At 40.9% G+C, this 15072-nt stretch overlaps 1 protein-coding gene across 2 annotated transcripts; it reads left to right on the forward strand.

Moving 5' to 3' along the window:
* Window positions 1–85: 85 nt before the first annotated feature.
* Window positions 86–15017, forward strand: LOC144524433 (protein phosphatase Slingshot homolog 3). Of its 2 annotated transcripts, none has more exons than XM_078260689.1 (17): window positions 86–448; window positions 1469–1630; window positions 3039–3076; window positions 3181–3352; window positions 5179–5294; window positions 5414–5482; window positions 6071–6136; window positions 6346–6528; window positions 7898–7991; window positions 8128–8256; window positions 8487–8533; window positions 8696–8842; window positions 10999–11199; window positions 11354–11597; window positions 11688–11792; window positions 13021–13107; window positions 13485–15017. In XM_078260689.1, the coding sequence occupies exons 2-17, from the start codon at window positions 1583–1585 to the stop codon at window positions 13620–13622; spliced, it is 1884 nt and encodes a 627-aa protein (XP_078116815.1). In that variant the 5' UTR covers window positions 86–448; window positions 1469–1582; the 3' UTR covers window positions 13623–15017. The 2 variants fall into 2 exon arrangements, with proteins under 2 accessions (XP_078116815.1, XP_078116816.1); XM_078260690.1 differs by having other exon boundaries at window positions 1472–1630.
* Window positions 15018–15072: the final 55 nt, after the last annotated feature.

Below are 15072 nucleotides of genomic sequence, written 5' to 3' on the forward strand. Positions count from 1 at the left end.
CCACCCAATGGCTGAAACGGGCATTTTTTAAGGTGGAATCGAAACTTAAAGAGAACCGGAGCGAATGTGGGGCCAAATTCAGCGTCGCTGCAAATCATCTGAATACTTCTTCCACCGCTGACAGCCAGCCTAACACAAGAACTGTATTACAAATCATTTTCCTTTTGAAAATAGCTTTTCTGTGGCCGCTGTGGGACTATGTGCCTAAGAGTTTCCCTGCGTATGACATCATTGTCTCCTCCTGCATCTTCGTGTTCTCGTGCTCGAGCTGCTTTCTGTTCGGTGTTGAATGATCTCTCCTCCACTGGGGCAGCCTGAGCCGCTGCGCTGTAAATGGTGAAGTCTTTACCCTCGAAAGCGACAGAGGGCGGAATAAGGAGCACTGTACTTGAGGAACAAACAAGTAACCTTCAAAGCAGGAAATTCAAGTGGACCCAGTCTGGAAAAGGTGAGGAAATGAATTGTTTTTCTTTAGGGAATTATTATAATTTATATTAGGAGCGGCTAACGTTGCCGCCAGCTGATTGACAGGCTAACGTTACATACTGTAGCTTGCTGTTTGGTTTGTTGCAGTAACGAACCGCGGTCTGTTTTTATCTCGTCAGTCAAATAGTCAACTACTTCGTTATGATTAGTCGCCTGTTAACAATGGCACGACATAAATGAGTGTAGGCTATTATACGCATGCCTAAAGCCATTTCACCGCACTGTTCATGTCATACCGATGGTCAGCAGTCCACAGACTCAAGAAACCATTTATGGGAAGATCTTATATAGGCCTACTTTATTATTCATATTGGCTAATGCATGATGACCTAAGACCATAGTCTATGCCTAAAACGCATCCTTATTTGCAAGACGGCTACTTAATTAGCTATCATTAAACTCGAATATGCACAAGAGGGAGTATTTTATCTTATTTCATTTTTATAGTCGGTCTTCTATCTGCTTTTATAACGTACACAATAGTGTGTGGCACTTTAGGAATGCAGTTTCGTTCATATATATATATATATATATATATATATATATATATATATATATATATATATATATATAGAAAGAATCTGGGACATGTGATTTAAAATCGTCTATCAGTCTATGTCATTTTGTACCATGTTATTGATATATCATGACAATATTATGACATTTATGACATTATTATAACAGTTACCAAAATATCAAGGCACTTCATCACATAGATTAAAAAATCCTGTAAATCCAGTAATGTCATTGAGCAATGTTGGCATAATACAACCTAGATGTGACAAAACCTCTGACATTATTTTGTACAGTCTATGTATTTATCCTTACATTTCCCAACTCTACTTCTACTGGATTAAACTATTCCTTCCATTTCATAGGACTCCATGTAGCAGACAACTACCGCTATCCTCTTCTCTAGGAATATCTGGCATAAAGCCTATTTATTGGATGAATTCAAATCCAAATATCGTTGTCGTTTCAGAAGAAAATACCACTATTCGCCCGCCCACGGCACACTTTTGGCTGAGGAACCTGCCGTGCCTGTCTGAGCCTGCCCGCAACAGCAGGTTTAGTGGAGACACATCTGTACTCTGCAATGGCTCTGTTGACTCTGCATAGACTCCCTTCCATCTCCACTGCTCCAGTGAGTTCAGTCATCCACATGCCTTGTTGTACACACAACAAGTAGGGCATTTTGCATCATAACCTCAGATATGTCATTTTTAAAGTTTTCTTTACAAATAGTGTTTCCGACCTGTACGAGCTGTTCATGCTGGACCATCCAAGTTCTGCATGAAGAGCAGCCATCACTACATTTGCCTGAAAGATAATAAGGGCCGCTTTAGTTTTTCAGTTGCTGCCAGTGATGTGATAGCATTGATGGGCTTACAGGGCAAACCTGCCACAGATTTAGTCGTCAACATCGTGAAAGTGATTTAGCTGCATTTCACATTCATTACAGTGTCAGAGAGTGATTGGATCACCTTATTTCATTGCCACTGTAGTTGTTTAACTTTATCTCCTCTCATTCTGTCACTCTATCATTAAGATTATTTAACTTTACATCCAAAGCCTGGCTTTTCTTCTGGTATTTGTCATTGCTAGCTAAACCATAAATGACCTGACTGTGGGTCCAAGTCTCATTTTGTGCATATTTGGTCACAGTATCTAATCACTCTACTATCTTAACTTTTTGTTTTCTCCTTTCTTCTTCTTCTTCTTCTTCTTCTTCTTCTTCTTCAAAATCTCATCATTCCTCTCCTGGCTCCGGCTCACTTCTCCTCTTTAATTTGTTTTGTTTTTCTTGACTCTGTCTGGACTTGTCAGTTGCGTAACAGGTAATGTTACTGTCTCAAGTTTCTTTCTCTGTTAACCCTTGTTACTACTGCTACTCCTTGCTCTTTTGTGTTTCTTGCTCCTTCCCCTCTCTTGCTTTGTGTTTCTGCTTCATTTGTTATCATTGTATGATTTCACTAATTCCACCGCCTTAGATTCCTCTTCCCTGTGCTTACACGTCACTCTTTGTGTCTGTCCCCTCACTTCAGTCTTCCACTGCACCTTATCTTTGTTGCACCACATTTCACCCGAGAAATTACTGAACATTTTTTTCCGGCCTTTTCTGTCCACACTTCATAACAGGAAAGACATCACACACACTGCCTCCAATGTTCCCAGAAGATTTGTCACAGTGTTCCAACACGTTAGTCTTTATCAAGTTAGAAATGTGCCATTTTGGGAGCATTAAAAACAATGTTTACTCATGTTATCTTCTGTATTACAACTCGTCATCTGCTTTCTTTGGGGATGAGCGTATGTCAACCCCTTTTCACGATTTCAAACAGTCTGCACAACCGAAATGTTACAGTCTGCTGGAATGTATAGAACAGATCATGTGATTTACAAAAAACTAATTGTAAAAATCATCATTAAAAGAAGAAAAAAAAACCTTTGAGAAAACTGAATCACACAAACACAATAGAAGTTAATTATCTAATTTTTCAGTCTTCTTGATGAGGCTTTCTTGTGATTTGATTTGATTGTTTTTTTTTAAGGATGAAAGCCTCCAAAGAAGAGGGAGACTTCAGAAAAGGTAGATGTGCACCAGTGTTGTCTTTGAATTGCCATCTAATAACAGTCCTGACAAAATGATTCCCAGTTGGTGGATTACAGCGGCTGCTCTCTGTGTATCTGTAGGGAGAGCTTTGCCCTCGTGAAGGGGGCGGCTCTTCTGCTGGAAGAGGGCAAGGGTGGGGGTCTCGATGAGGGGGCTCCACCTTCTTCTGTAAAAGAAGGCGGTGGAGCTCCACGGCACAGACAACTTCATGCCATGGTTGAACAGCTCCGACCAGAAGATACCATCAAGCTGGTGAGGCCTCATGTTTACCTGCAGTTTGCAAATCAGATCAGTAAAAGTTGACATGCAGAAAGAATTTTGCTTGGTAAGCTAAGTAATCATTTTCCATCAACATGTATAATCATATATCTCAGGTAAAGGTCATAACATCAGTACGTAGAGTTCAATCATATATTGAGTTGATTATGGTGGAATCATCTTGCTAATTTGAGAGCAGTTCTGACTGTTGGAGTAATTCACTTCTGTTCAGTCAGACTGTTACACAGTGAGAAGTTTAAACATGGTCCAACAGTTTACCTGTGAAAAATGATTAGGCTTGATTTGATGCACCAGATCAGGCACTCCGAATGCAAAACGTCTTACACACATCACAGCTGATCAATTTAATTTGATTGTAATTATTATACGATTAATTGTACAGATGTAAGTGGAAAGTGTGCTGTGGCTGGGACACATCAGATAGACAGTCATATTCTATAAGTTGTTAAAGGTCCTATGGCATCCCAATTTCACTTTATGAGGTTTTTTAACATTAATATGAGTTCCCCCAGCCTGCCTATGGTTCCCCAGTTGCTAGAAATGGCGATAGGTGTAAACCGAGCCCTGGGTATCTTGCACAGCCTTTGAGAAAATGAAAGCTCAGATGGGCCGATCTGGAATCTGCTCCTTATGACGTCATAAGGAGGAAGGTCTACCTCCCCTTTCTCTGTTTTGCTCGCCCAGAGAATTTGGCCCGCCCATGAGAAAGAGAGAGACATCATGGCTTGCAAACAAGCAAAGTGGCAGTTGGTCAGGACCCCACCCCCCCCCCTCCTCCTCAATAGCATTTAAAGCTACAGAACACAGAAATGGCACATACTAAGGAAAGCTCATTGTGGGACTGGCTCTAGTGGCTGTAATTCTGCACCAAGGCTGAATTTCGGGAAAGAGACTTCAGATACAGTATTAGGTGACCACTAAGGCCTATAGAAAAGAATCCAAAAAGCTGCATGTCATAGGACCTTTAAGGACAACATGACTATGGGATATTAAAGTTTAATGTAAACATGTAAGCTGAACTCCACATCAATGGACTATACTGTATATTGTAATGTACTAGCTATGCATGTTTCAGTCCAGTACTGCAAAACAACATATTTCTGATGCTTTGCAAAGCATTCCACAGATTTTTGGATTAAGCAGTAATTTGTTCAGGCAGCTGCTGGATTCATTTCAGCTCTAAAATGTGAAAGCGTGCTGCAGAGACCTGAAACATCCCTTATGCTGAACACATAGTTGTTTTTTATTGCATCAGTTATGTTATTATTCCACAGTGATACAGCTGAAATCCTGACAAATTCAAATTCATAAGATAAACTAAAAAATCTTACATCTTTATTAGGTAGTCAGCTCTTATAGTCATGGTTTTAAGAAATGCCCACTAGGACTTGAATACACCATTTTACTTTCATCACCATGCATCAATGTCGGAAGAAGGACTAATAATTGTGTGTGATGGACTACCCAGAAATATATTTAAACCAGAAAATGTGTGGATGGTAGAAAAAAAAAATCTAAAACATAATGGAGTTACTGGGCTAAAACATGTGAAATGAGCACAGGAGTGGTCATTTAAGTGGATTATAGCCAGTATATGTGTTTCTCTTTTAAAAACAACATTGACTTCCCTAATTTGATTTTCCCAGACTTCAGAGGAAACATGTTGCATATAAGTACATTAATTGTACTTATATGCAACACCCATCCTCTATATCCTCTTGCCCTCCTTTTTGTCTCCTTTCTGTCTCACACATCCTCTGTCTCCCTGCTGCTCTCGTCCTCTGCACTGTGTCATGCAGGCGGTGCAGTTGGAGTCCATCAGCACGGTCAGAGTCAGGTATCTGATCATTGTCTCCACCCTTGGCAAAAAACACGAGAGCATCCTACTGGGCATGGATTTCCCCAACTCAGAGAGGTGTGTGTAACCAAGATGCAGGTGTACTGTGTCACAGAGATAAGATTTCCGTTCAGTTAATAATTTCTGGTTTAGTTACGACAAGTCACTATTCTTGTGTCCTCCCTGCCTCTTTGCAGTGATCAGTGCACCATCGGTCTGGTTCTGCCAGTATGGAGCGACACCCAGGTGTATCTGGATGGAGACGGGTAAGAACTATTTAAAAAAAGGGAATGAGGAATAAATTGAAAGTGTAAATGCACAAGCAGGGAGTTTGTGAGGCTGTAGCACAGACGGTGCAGCCTGATGTCTGGGATTCTGGCCAGAGATAATGTGAATGAGTAATGGCCTCTCTATTTATGGAGCTGAATCATTCTCCATAAGTTACAACTGCTCCTATCACTCACTCAGACCCTTACATAGAAGAGGAGGATGTAGAGAAGGGCACTGAAACTGAGAGTTAGCAGTGCTAAAAACAGTCGAGCTCTGCTGTGGACTGCTGTGTTTTAACTCATCTGCTGTCGCATGGCAAAAAAAAAAAAAAGCTCTGATCAGCTGCCATGTCACAGGAGCATGTTCACCCTCATCAGTCTGGTTCACACCTCCAACTGTGCTAATTTCTCTCTCTCTGTCCTCACATTCTTCACAAGAACCATCACAAATTTACACTGAATAATCTCTCTGTCTTCTTCGTTGTAGTCCAACAGGGCTTCTAATATGTATTACTTCCTCAGTTCTCTCTTTCTGCTCTTTATTCTCAGTATTGTAGCTTATACTTCTTTCTTTTTTTTCCACAGTGGTTTTAGCGTTACGACAGCTGAAGAGATCAGAATTTTTAAGCCTGTTTCTATGCAGACCATGTGGTGAGTGAAAATGCTGACCCCCACGCATTAATGTTAAAACATTAATGTCCCTACTATGGCATCCAGTGCACATCACTTCCTAAAGCACAACAACATGACTTCCACTCCCTCTAAATCTTGCATTTCTAACCTCTGTAGCTCCTTTCTGAGGTTTTCAGTGTCCTCAAATATACATCATCTTCTGTCCCCCGCCTCCCCGCCTCTGTAAGGTCAGTGCTGCAGGCGTTGCACGGCTGCTGCGAGCGAGCGGTCAAGGCAGCAGTGATCCCAGGCAACGGCCTGGAGTGGGCCCAGCACTACCACCAGAACATCGAGTCAGACCGCTTCTGCCTCAACGAGTGGGAAGCTATGAACGACCTGGAGTCGGTCCGCAGGGACAGTAATGGACAGAGGTAAGTAAAATACAAGTACTTCTAAACTGTAGTTAAAGTGCTCGTATTATGCTTTTTTGCTTTTTCCCTTTCCTTTATTGTGTTATATATCTTTTTGTGCATGTTATAGGTTTACAAAGTGAAAAAGCCCAAAGTCCACCCCAAAGGGACTTACCATCTCCAATAGAAAACACTGTTCACAAATTGCTCCAAACAGCTCTGTTGTAGTCCAGCCTTCACTTTGTAACACGTTATAATGCTCGCCTAGCTGCTAGCATGGCACAACCTCATGCTCTGCAACTGACTAGCTAGTAGTGCTTACATAGGTACTGCGCATGTGCGACTCCCAACAAAGACGGAACAGAAGTGAGATGTCTCACATACAGAGCTGCAGCAATGTGCAGTACAACAAAAATATGGTGTTTTCGCTAAAGCTTTCTCTCATCCCGCCTCACCCCACCTGCCCCACCGACTCCTTATTGGAAACAAATCCATGTATAAAACATATTGCAGTATTAAAAGGCATGACAACATTTAGCTCATACATACACATATGTATATACATACTGTACATATATATATACATACCCACACCTACACCCATACTCGCATGTATACACACAAATAAAAGGAAAGGACAAAAAGTATCCAGAATATTTGGGTATATAAAACAAAAGACAAGTCACACATGAGGAAAACATTTACAGCAACTGTTTGCATGCAAGTAAGTAAAGAGCGATGTTTTGAAGGAGTGCAAAGAAGTGACAGATCTTAGAGACCCAGGCAGGCTGAGGTATGTCTACCACTCTCTTTGTAGATGTTTGGCACAGTGAAGAAGGGATATTTAGTGTCTCAATCTATAGCTGGGTCTATATGGAATTAAATATTCCCTAACAGTTAATAGAGCGATACAATATTCGTAAATTACAGTTGATCTTTTTTTTACAACAGAATTAATATGACACCTAAAGGAAAGTTGTGAATTAAGCCAAAGGCCCAGATATTTAAGTTCATCAACTTGTACAAGTGGAGTATCGTCTAAGAATTTAAGTGAAAGATTGTTATCTTGATTCATTGTAGCTGATCTGGTGGGGAACAGTATGCTATATGACTTTTTCTTATTCAGTAGAAGGTGGTTGGATAGGAACCAAAGTCGAATGGCATTAAAGTTAGATTGCAGTGAGGATTGAATCTTAGAGACAGACACATTAGATGTGTAGATCAATGTGATATAACCTCTAAATACAGTTATGAACCTGAAAATAAGCATAATATGAGCACTTTAAGTGTAGTAATATATTTAGTTACATTCCACCTCTGCTATGAATGTGGAAATACAATGAAAGTTGTCAGCTTGTACTTTAAGTTTCCCTTGTTCTTGCTTGGGAAGCTCGGCAGACCGCATTTCCAACGAGGTGCTGATCAAAGAGCATCTGAGAGACATCATGAGGACTGAAGACTTGGACAATCTCACGTCTAAAATGGTAAGACGTGGGCCGATATAAAGAGGAAGTTGGCTTGAAGAGTGTCAGAGAACTACTAGGGGAAAATAATAATAGGTCACAAAAAAAGAGAATCTATGTATGCCTGTATAACTTGATCTTTCCTTTGCTACTGTAGGTGCACTGTGCCCTGGAGACCAGGATAGGCTTCGACATGAGACCCTTTAAGGAGTACATTGACAACGAGATCCTGGTCACTATGGCTCAGATGGACAAACCTTCCAAAATATTTGACTACCTTTACCTGGTAAGTGATTGCTGGGCTTCAAAGACAGTAATGATCTTCATTTTACCAGCATGGCGAGAAGCCTTTAGGCAATAAACTGACGGAAGTGTGCTTTTTATCCGGATGGTAATGTGAGCGTAACTTCCCCTTTGTGGAACATCTGTGTTGACAGCGATAGGGAAGACGGCTCTGTTGGCCCTTTCCTTTTTGTCATGTGACCTCAAGTGAACCTCTCCTTTATCTGATTTCAGGGCTCTGAGTGGAACGCAGCTAACTTTGAGGAGCTGCAGAAAAACAAGTCAGTGTTTTTCACCTGCAACATTTTTCTATAGCTCTGTGTATTGTTGTTGTTGTCCATCTCTAGTTCCAATTGTCTCATGACATGGGTAAAACTGAATTGTGCATTGTGTTTTGCTAAGTCACCACTGTTTTACTAAGTTTGTGTCTGTATGTTTTTCAGTGTGGGCTATATTCTGAATGTGACAAGGGAGATTGACAACTTTTTCCCAGAGTCCTTCACTTATATGAACATCAGAGTGTATGATGTGGAAGCCACCGACCTGCTCTCTCACTGGACAGACACATACAACTTCATCAACACTGCAAGGTAGTCCTGAAACCGCAAACACACCAGAAAACACTTAAAATCAAAACTTGTCAAAAGGCATTGTCCTGTATTTTGCAGTACTACAACTGTAGACAATCACATTGCTACCACATCACTAACCACATCACATTTAGATTTGTCCAGCTAAAATCATATCAGTAATAACATGTTTCATATACTTTCGACTGCTGCAACCAGACTGAAGCTCAATCAGGAGGTGGAATGTTTGACACTAAATCCCCTGATACTAAAAGTTGATTTGTACCAACAGTCCATGATAACCTCTTGTATTGTTACACAGACCAGTACAGATTGTCTACAGTCCTTTAAAGCAGGTGTTCAACATTTTTGGAAAATACACATAGAGTTAAATGATAAGATTGATACCACTCTCACATGTGTCTCCCAAATATGAAGCTAGACCCACAAGATGGTTATCTTAGCACAAAGACTTGAATCAGATAGCCCAGCCTAGCCTAGCGTGTGGGGTACCTCAAGGTTCAATTCTGGTATCTCTCTTATTCAACCTATATATGCTCCCACTAGGCCTAATTATGCAAAAAAAAGAATCACTTACCATTACAATGCAGACTACACATTATACATAGCTCTCTCATCAAGTGACTTTGCCCCTGTAGACTCACTGCGTCTATGCATTGACCGAATAAATGACTGGATGTGCCACAGTTCCCAGCAACTAAACAAAGATAAGACTGATGTAATTGTCTTTGGTACCACTGAAGAAAGGCTGAAAATGTAGGCACATGTCATTATTAAGTCAGATCTTGATTTTAACTCCCACATCCAATTTATTAAAAATAATCTGCCATCTTAAAAACATAGCAAGAATTAGAGGATACATGTCAAAACAAAGACCCAGCAAAAAGTAATTCACGCTTTTATCTCCAGTAGGTTAGAATACTGTAACAGTATCTCAGGCCTTCCAAAAAATGCTACAACTCATGCAGAATGCTGCTGCCAGAGTTCTAACTAAGACTAAGAAAATTTAACATATTTCACTAGTTCTCAGGTCTCTGCATTGGCTACTAGTCTATCATAGAATTGACTTCAAAATACTGCTACTTGTTTGCAAATCAATCAATGGTCTAAGCCCAAAATACATATCTGACTTGCTTCCACACTATGAACCCTTTAATAATAATAATAATAATAATAATATTTCATTACATTTATATAGCGCTTTATCATAGACACTAAAAGCGCTTCTGGGGGGGGACTCTCTACCACCACCAACGTGTAGCACCCACCTAGGTGATGCACGGCAGCTTTACGATGCCAGATGCTCACCACACATCAGCTCAGTAGCAGTAGACTTCTTAGGTCCTCAGGGATCAGTCTGCTAACTGTTCCTAGGACCAAAACAAAACATAGTAAAGCTGCTTTCAGTTCTTATGCTCCACATTATTGGAATAAACTTCCAGAAGGTCTTAGATCTGCCCCAACTCTGGTCATTTTTAAAAATAGGCTCAAAAAGTTTGATTGCCTCTACTGTCTGGTAAACTCTGCCTAAATTGCTGCACTACATTTGCACTAAAAATATCTTGTTGTCTTAGTATGTTTTATACACTTTTTTTTAATTATTTTCTTTTAAATGCTCTTTTTGTACATTTTGTGTAAAGCACTTTAAATTGTCTCTGTGTATGAAAATGTGCTATATAAGTAAACTCACCTTGCCTGGCTCTGTCCAATAGTAACAAATCTGTCCAACAGCTCCTCTAAAGCTCACTAATTGCTGGACTATTTCTTGGCTCTTAGCAGTTGGACACTTACAAATCAATGAAACATGACACGACAGGAAGTTACTGTGTTCCTGGCCAAGAAAATAGTGAGCCCCTTCCCCCCCCCCCCCCCTTTAAAACGTTGTTTGTACACTTTGGCTTTTGTATGGATTAAACAACGGTAATATAACGTGTTAATTAGTGATTTTCAGAAGTGCTGGTAGGCAGATTTCTTTTAACTATGGACAGGCTAGCTGTATGCTAAGCTAAGCTTACTGGCTGTAGCTTCATATTGAGCGCACATTGAGTTGTCACATTGTGACTAATACTTCCATTCAGTTAATTATCCTTTCACTATTTGTCAAGCAAAATACCTAAATAACTGAGTGAGTTCCTCTTGATCTTTGTGTATTGCAGGAAAAGTGGACAGGCCGTGTTGGTGCACTGTAAGATGGGCGTTTCTCGCTCAGCATCCACGGTGATCTCCTACGCTATGAAGCAGCAGCACTGGTCACTGGATATGGCGTTGTCCTACGTTAGGAGTTGCCGGTCCATTGTCAAGCCCAACGAAGGCTTCATGAAGCAGCTGCACACCTACAGCGGCATCCTCAATGCAAGGTCAGCCATGGTGTTTGGTATAATGCTCTATAAAGATCTCTGTTCCAAAATGATAAAGCTTTGCTGACATAACAATTACAAGACAAGACTTTTTGAGGTATTGATTTGTGGGCTTATGTAAGAATTGTGCTGTTATGTTTTTTCATCATTCCAGCCAGCAGCGTCACAGCGCACTCTGGAGGCGAAAGTCGAGAGACCAAAGACAAAAATCAGTACGCGAGGAGGAGGGAGGGGATAAAAGAAATCCAGCAGAGGAAGAGGAGGAGGAGGATGATGATGATGATGATTATGATGGACTTGATGATTATGAGCCAGGTGACGAGGAGGATGTAGAGAGTCTAGATGAAAAAGATTTGGGTAGCCCAGATGAAATAGAAGATCCAGAGGAACACACAGAGGTAATTAGTTACATCAATGATATGTTATTAGAATTTTAAATCCTGCAGATGTTTAATCTTCAATCCTCTTATCTTCCAAAACACACCCAGGTGTTTGAAGAGCCCCCCCCCCAGTCTGAGAACAACCAGTGGCCGGGGCAGACAGGACCACCAGACGCCTGTCCTACTATCACAGTAAATGAAGAACCAGACAAGGTGATCAGACTGCCTGGCACAAATATACGCACGCTCGCTCGCGCGCGCGCGCACACACACACACACACACACACACACACACACACACACACACACACACACACAGCATCTGAAGCTGTTTATCTTGACTAGTGCAGTGCCAGTTGGAATGGGTGATTACTTGGCCTGTGGTATTGCTGCTTGTAGACTTCATCAAAAACAAATTGTACCCCAAAATTACTTACAGAAGGACCCCGAACCACTTAATATGCAACTCCACTGTATAGCCTACTAGAACCGGACCCGTGTGTGCGCAGAGAGAGAGAGAGAGAGAGAGAGAGAGAGAGAGAGACGGTGTTGTCTCGTGTCGGGTTAACAAATTTAACATTTCAGCAGAGTTGTTCATTTCCATACAGGTTTAGTGGCTTGGCGGTTAACGGTGAAGGGGATTTGCGGGGGTATTTTGGCGAAACTTTTGTAGGATTTAAGGTCTTCTGCTAAAGAAAACGCCTTTTTGTGTGGTCCAAGTCCTTCCATGCCTTTGCACCTTGGACGCGTTTTGATGAGCTTTTCGGTTGTTTAGACATAAAGTATTAAAGTATCCAAAGTGCACAATACTCCATTACTCCATTCAGTTGTTTACACCGAGTGCCTCCAATATGGCTGCGCATCCAGGATACCGCCCAGAACGTGACGTCGGTGAAAACCCTCTATATATAGATACGTTTCGCTTTATAAGATAGATAGCCTGCCTATAAGTGGCATCACGCTCTGTCTGCACTTGTGTGGTTGTGCTTTGCATGTGTGGGATTCTGAAACGTCCTTAAATTCGGGAATTGTCGTTTGTTTATTCAAAGTCAAAGATATTCCAAAGTAGGCTAGTGCTACTTTGCACATTTTTGTGGGTCTGAGGTGTAGGCTATGTCACATTTTAGCAGCCAAAACTCCGCTGCGCTGCTCTCTGTCTCTGGTCCTCAGTGTGAGAGGGGGAATGGCCAGAGGCAAAAGCCAATGTGTGCCTCTTTTACCTATATATATATTTAATGATATCTTTTGCATTTCTAATCCAAACAATGTCAAACTTGGCACTGCACTTACTCGTGCCCGTAGCAAAACACCTGTCAAGTTTGAAATCTATCGGACTAACAGTTCGAGAGATATGCACATAACACCCACACCCACAGAAAGACGTTCCTGCAGTGTATAGATAGATGTGTCCCCACTCACTTTTCCTCTCTCTCATCCCAAGGTTGCTCTGAGTGCTAATCGCAGTGGCAGGATGAACCTCTTCTCCCTCATGCAGTCCATCAGCGAGGAGGATAAAGGACGTGAACAGGTAAATGAAGCCGAGCGCCAGTATCTCTTTCATGCTCTTTATAGTTTAGTTGCACACACAAATGGCTGATTTGTAAGTTGAGGAAATTCAGAGGAGCCTTGTGTTGAAATTAACTCCGGAATGAGGTGTGCGATACAAGCAATATGAGTTTAGTTGGTACTGAAAGTGCAAAATACAATCTCACTTTAATTTAGATAGTTTAGATTTTGTATTTAAAATAAAATCCCACTTTTTGATTTAAAGAGATATAGAGATATATATCTTATCGTTCTTTCCCAGATTTAAGGTTGGAAAACTGTCAAAATCTTTGTTGAGTGCCAATGCTTACATTTAGCTGTTTTATAAGATACACGTTTACTTCTTTGTTGCCTTCAAAGCTGCTTGGCAGTCCGAGGGAGTCTCCTGGGCAGCGGAGGCGTAGCCAAGGGCGACGGGGTCTGATTCACCAGAGAGCATGTGTGGATGTCTCACCTGAACCACGAAGCCTGCCAGACACCGGTCAAAGCAAACCCTAAAGTGATCGAAGGGATGGAAGAGCATAGACAGGAGGGAGGGGGACCCATTTAGGAGGAATTATATGGTGGGGAGAAATAATCCTGAAAACACCTGAAGGAAAGTGTGCGCTGGTAATATCTATTCCAAGGTTCTCATACAATGATACACTCTATCTTTATATTTGAGATATTTAGATGATGAACGTTTTAATTTATGTTTCATTGCATATCTCTGTTAATGATTATTACAGCTGATGGTTCACTGTTGTTAAAAGGGTCTTGCTGTAGAGGCAGCATATCTGAAGGCTGAAGTCATTATCAGTGTACACTGTAGTATTATGTTTATCAGTGTTTTAGAGTCACATACATTAGTACTGGTCGCTCCCTCCTTGTTCCCTCTCCCCTTCTTCAGCTCTTGCGTCACCACTCCAGAGATGATATCTATGCAATTACTGTTTTCCTTTCTTTTTTCTCCGTATATGAGTATGCTGCCCATCCGAGGTAGATGGTTTGAAATGTTTTTCATATTCTCTCTCATTGGAAGTGTTTTTCACAAGACGTTCATTGTTGACGGATGGGAGGGTTACACTGTATGTAAGCTGTGCATCATGGACCAAGTCAGGGCCAGTTTTATGGCACTAGCCTGTTCCTGTTCCTATTCCAATGTGCCAATGAATATATTACATAGAAACTATTTTATCATGTCAGTATGTTAAGAACCAAAGTCTCCAATTTTATTTGATTCGTTCTATGTAAACACCAGGGCTGCATGAGTGCCTTGTACCTGAGAATGAAATACGACTCGACTGGTGTTTTTTTTTGTGTTTTTACTACGCGGTGGTGGCTGCATATTTTATGTATGAATCTTGTACCGTTTCTCTAATTGCAGTACAAATGTGACTCCCCAAAGTGTTGCATGTATGCATAATGCATATATATATACACAGTATGTATGTATCAACCCCTAATTGCTAATGACCTGGGTGCATGTTATGTGTGTTTATACCAACATGTGAGAGCAAATGTTCAAGGTTTTGTCATGTATTTATATTGACGTTTAATGGACTGAGGTAAATTATTAAAAATACTGTTTTTAGACTTCTGATCACTGGATGCTGATCTGGAATATTCGTATTTCATGCTGGTGTTACTTTAATTGAACCCAAGCTAAAGCTTACTTTATTTAACCTGCATGCTCTCCATTAAAGAAAACATGCACTTTATAATCCCACAGCACACACTGTCCCCACTGCCCGAGCCAACGTCACACTGTACTATGAATAAAATGATCAATTATTTTTTTCCTTTTCTTGTCCGCATTTCTATGCCTTATTGTATTAAGCTCTCCACTGTCTGCGCCTCACTCTTGTTTACAGGAAGCCCTATGAGTGGACAAAATAAATTATTATACTCAAACCGAACGCTTTTTTTCTTGATTAACTAATACACCAGAGGAGGACTGCTTCTGTTC

The sequence above is a fragment of the Sander vitreus genome, chromosome 10 (assembly GCF_031162955.1).
Source record: "Sander vitreus isolate 19-12246 chromosome 10, sanVit1, whole genome shotgun sequence".
Taxonomy (NCBI): Eukaryota; Metazoa; Chordata; class Actinopteri; order Perciformes; family Percidae; genus Sander; species Sander vitreus.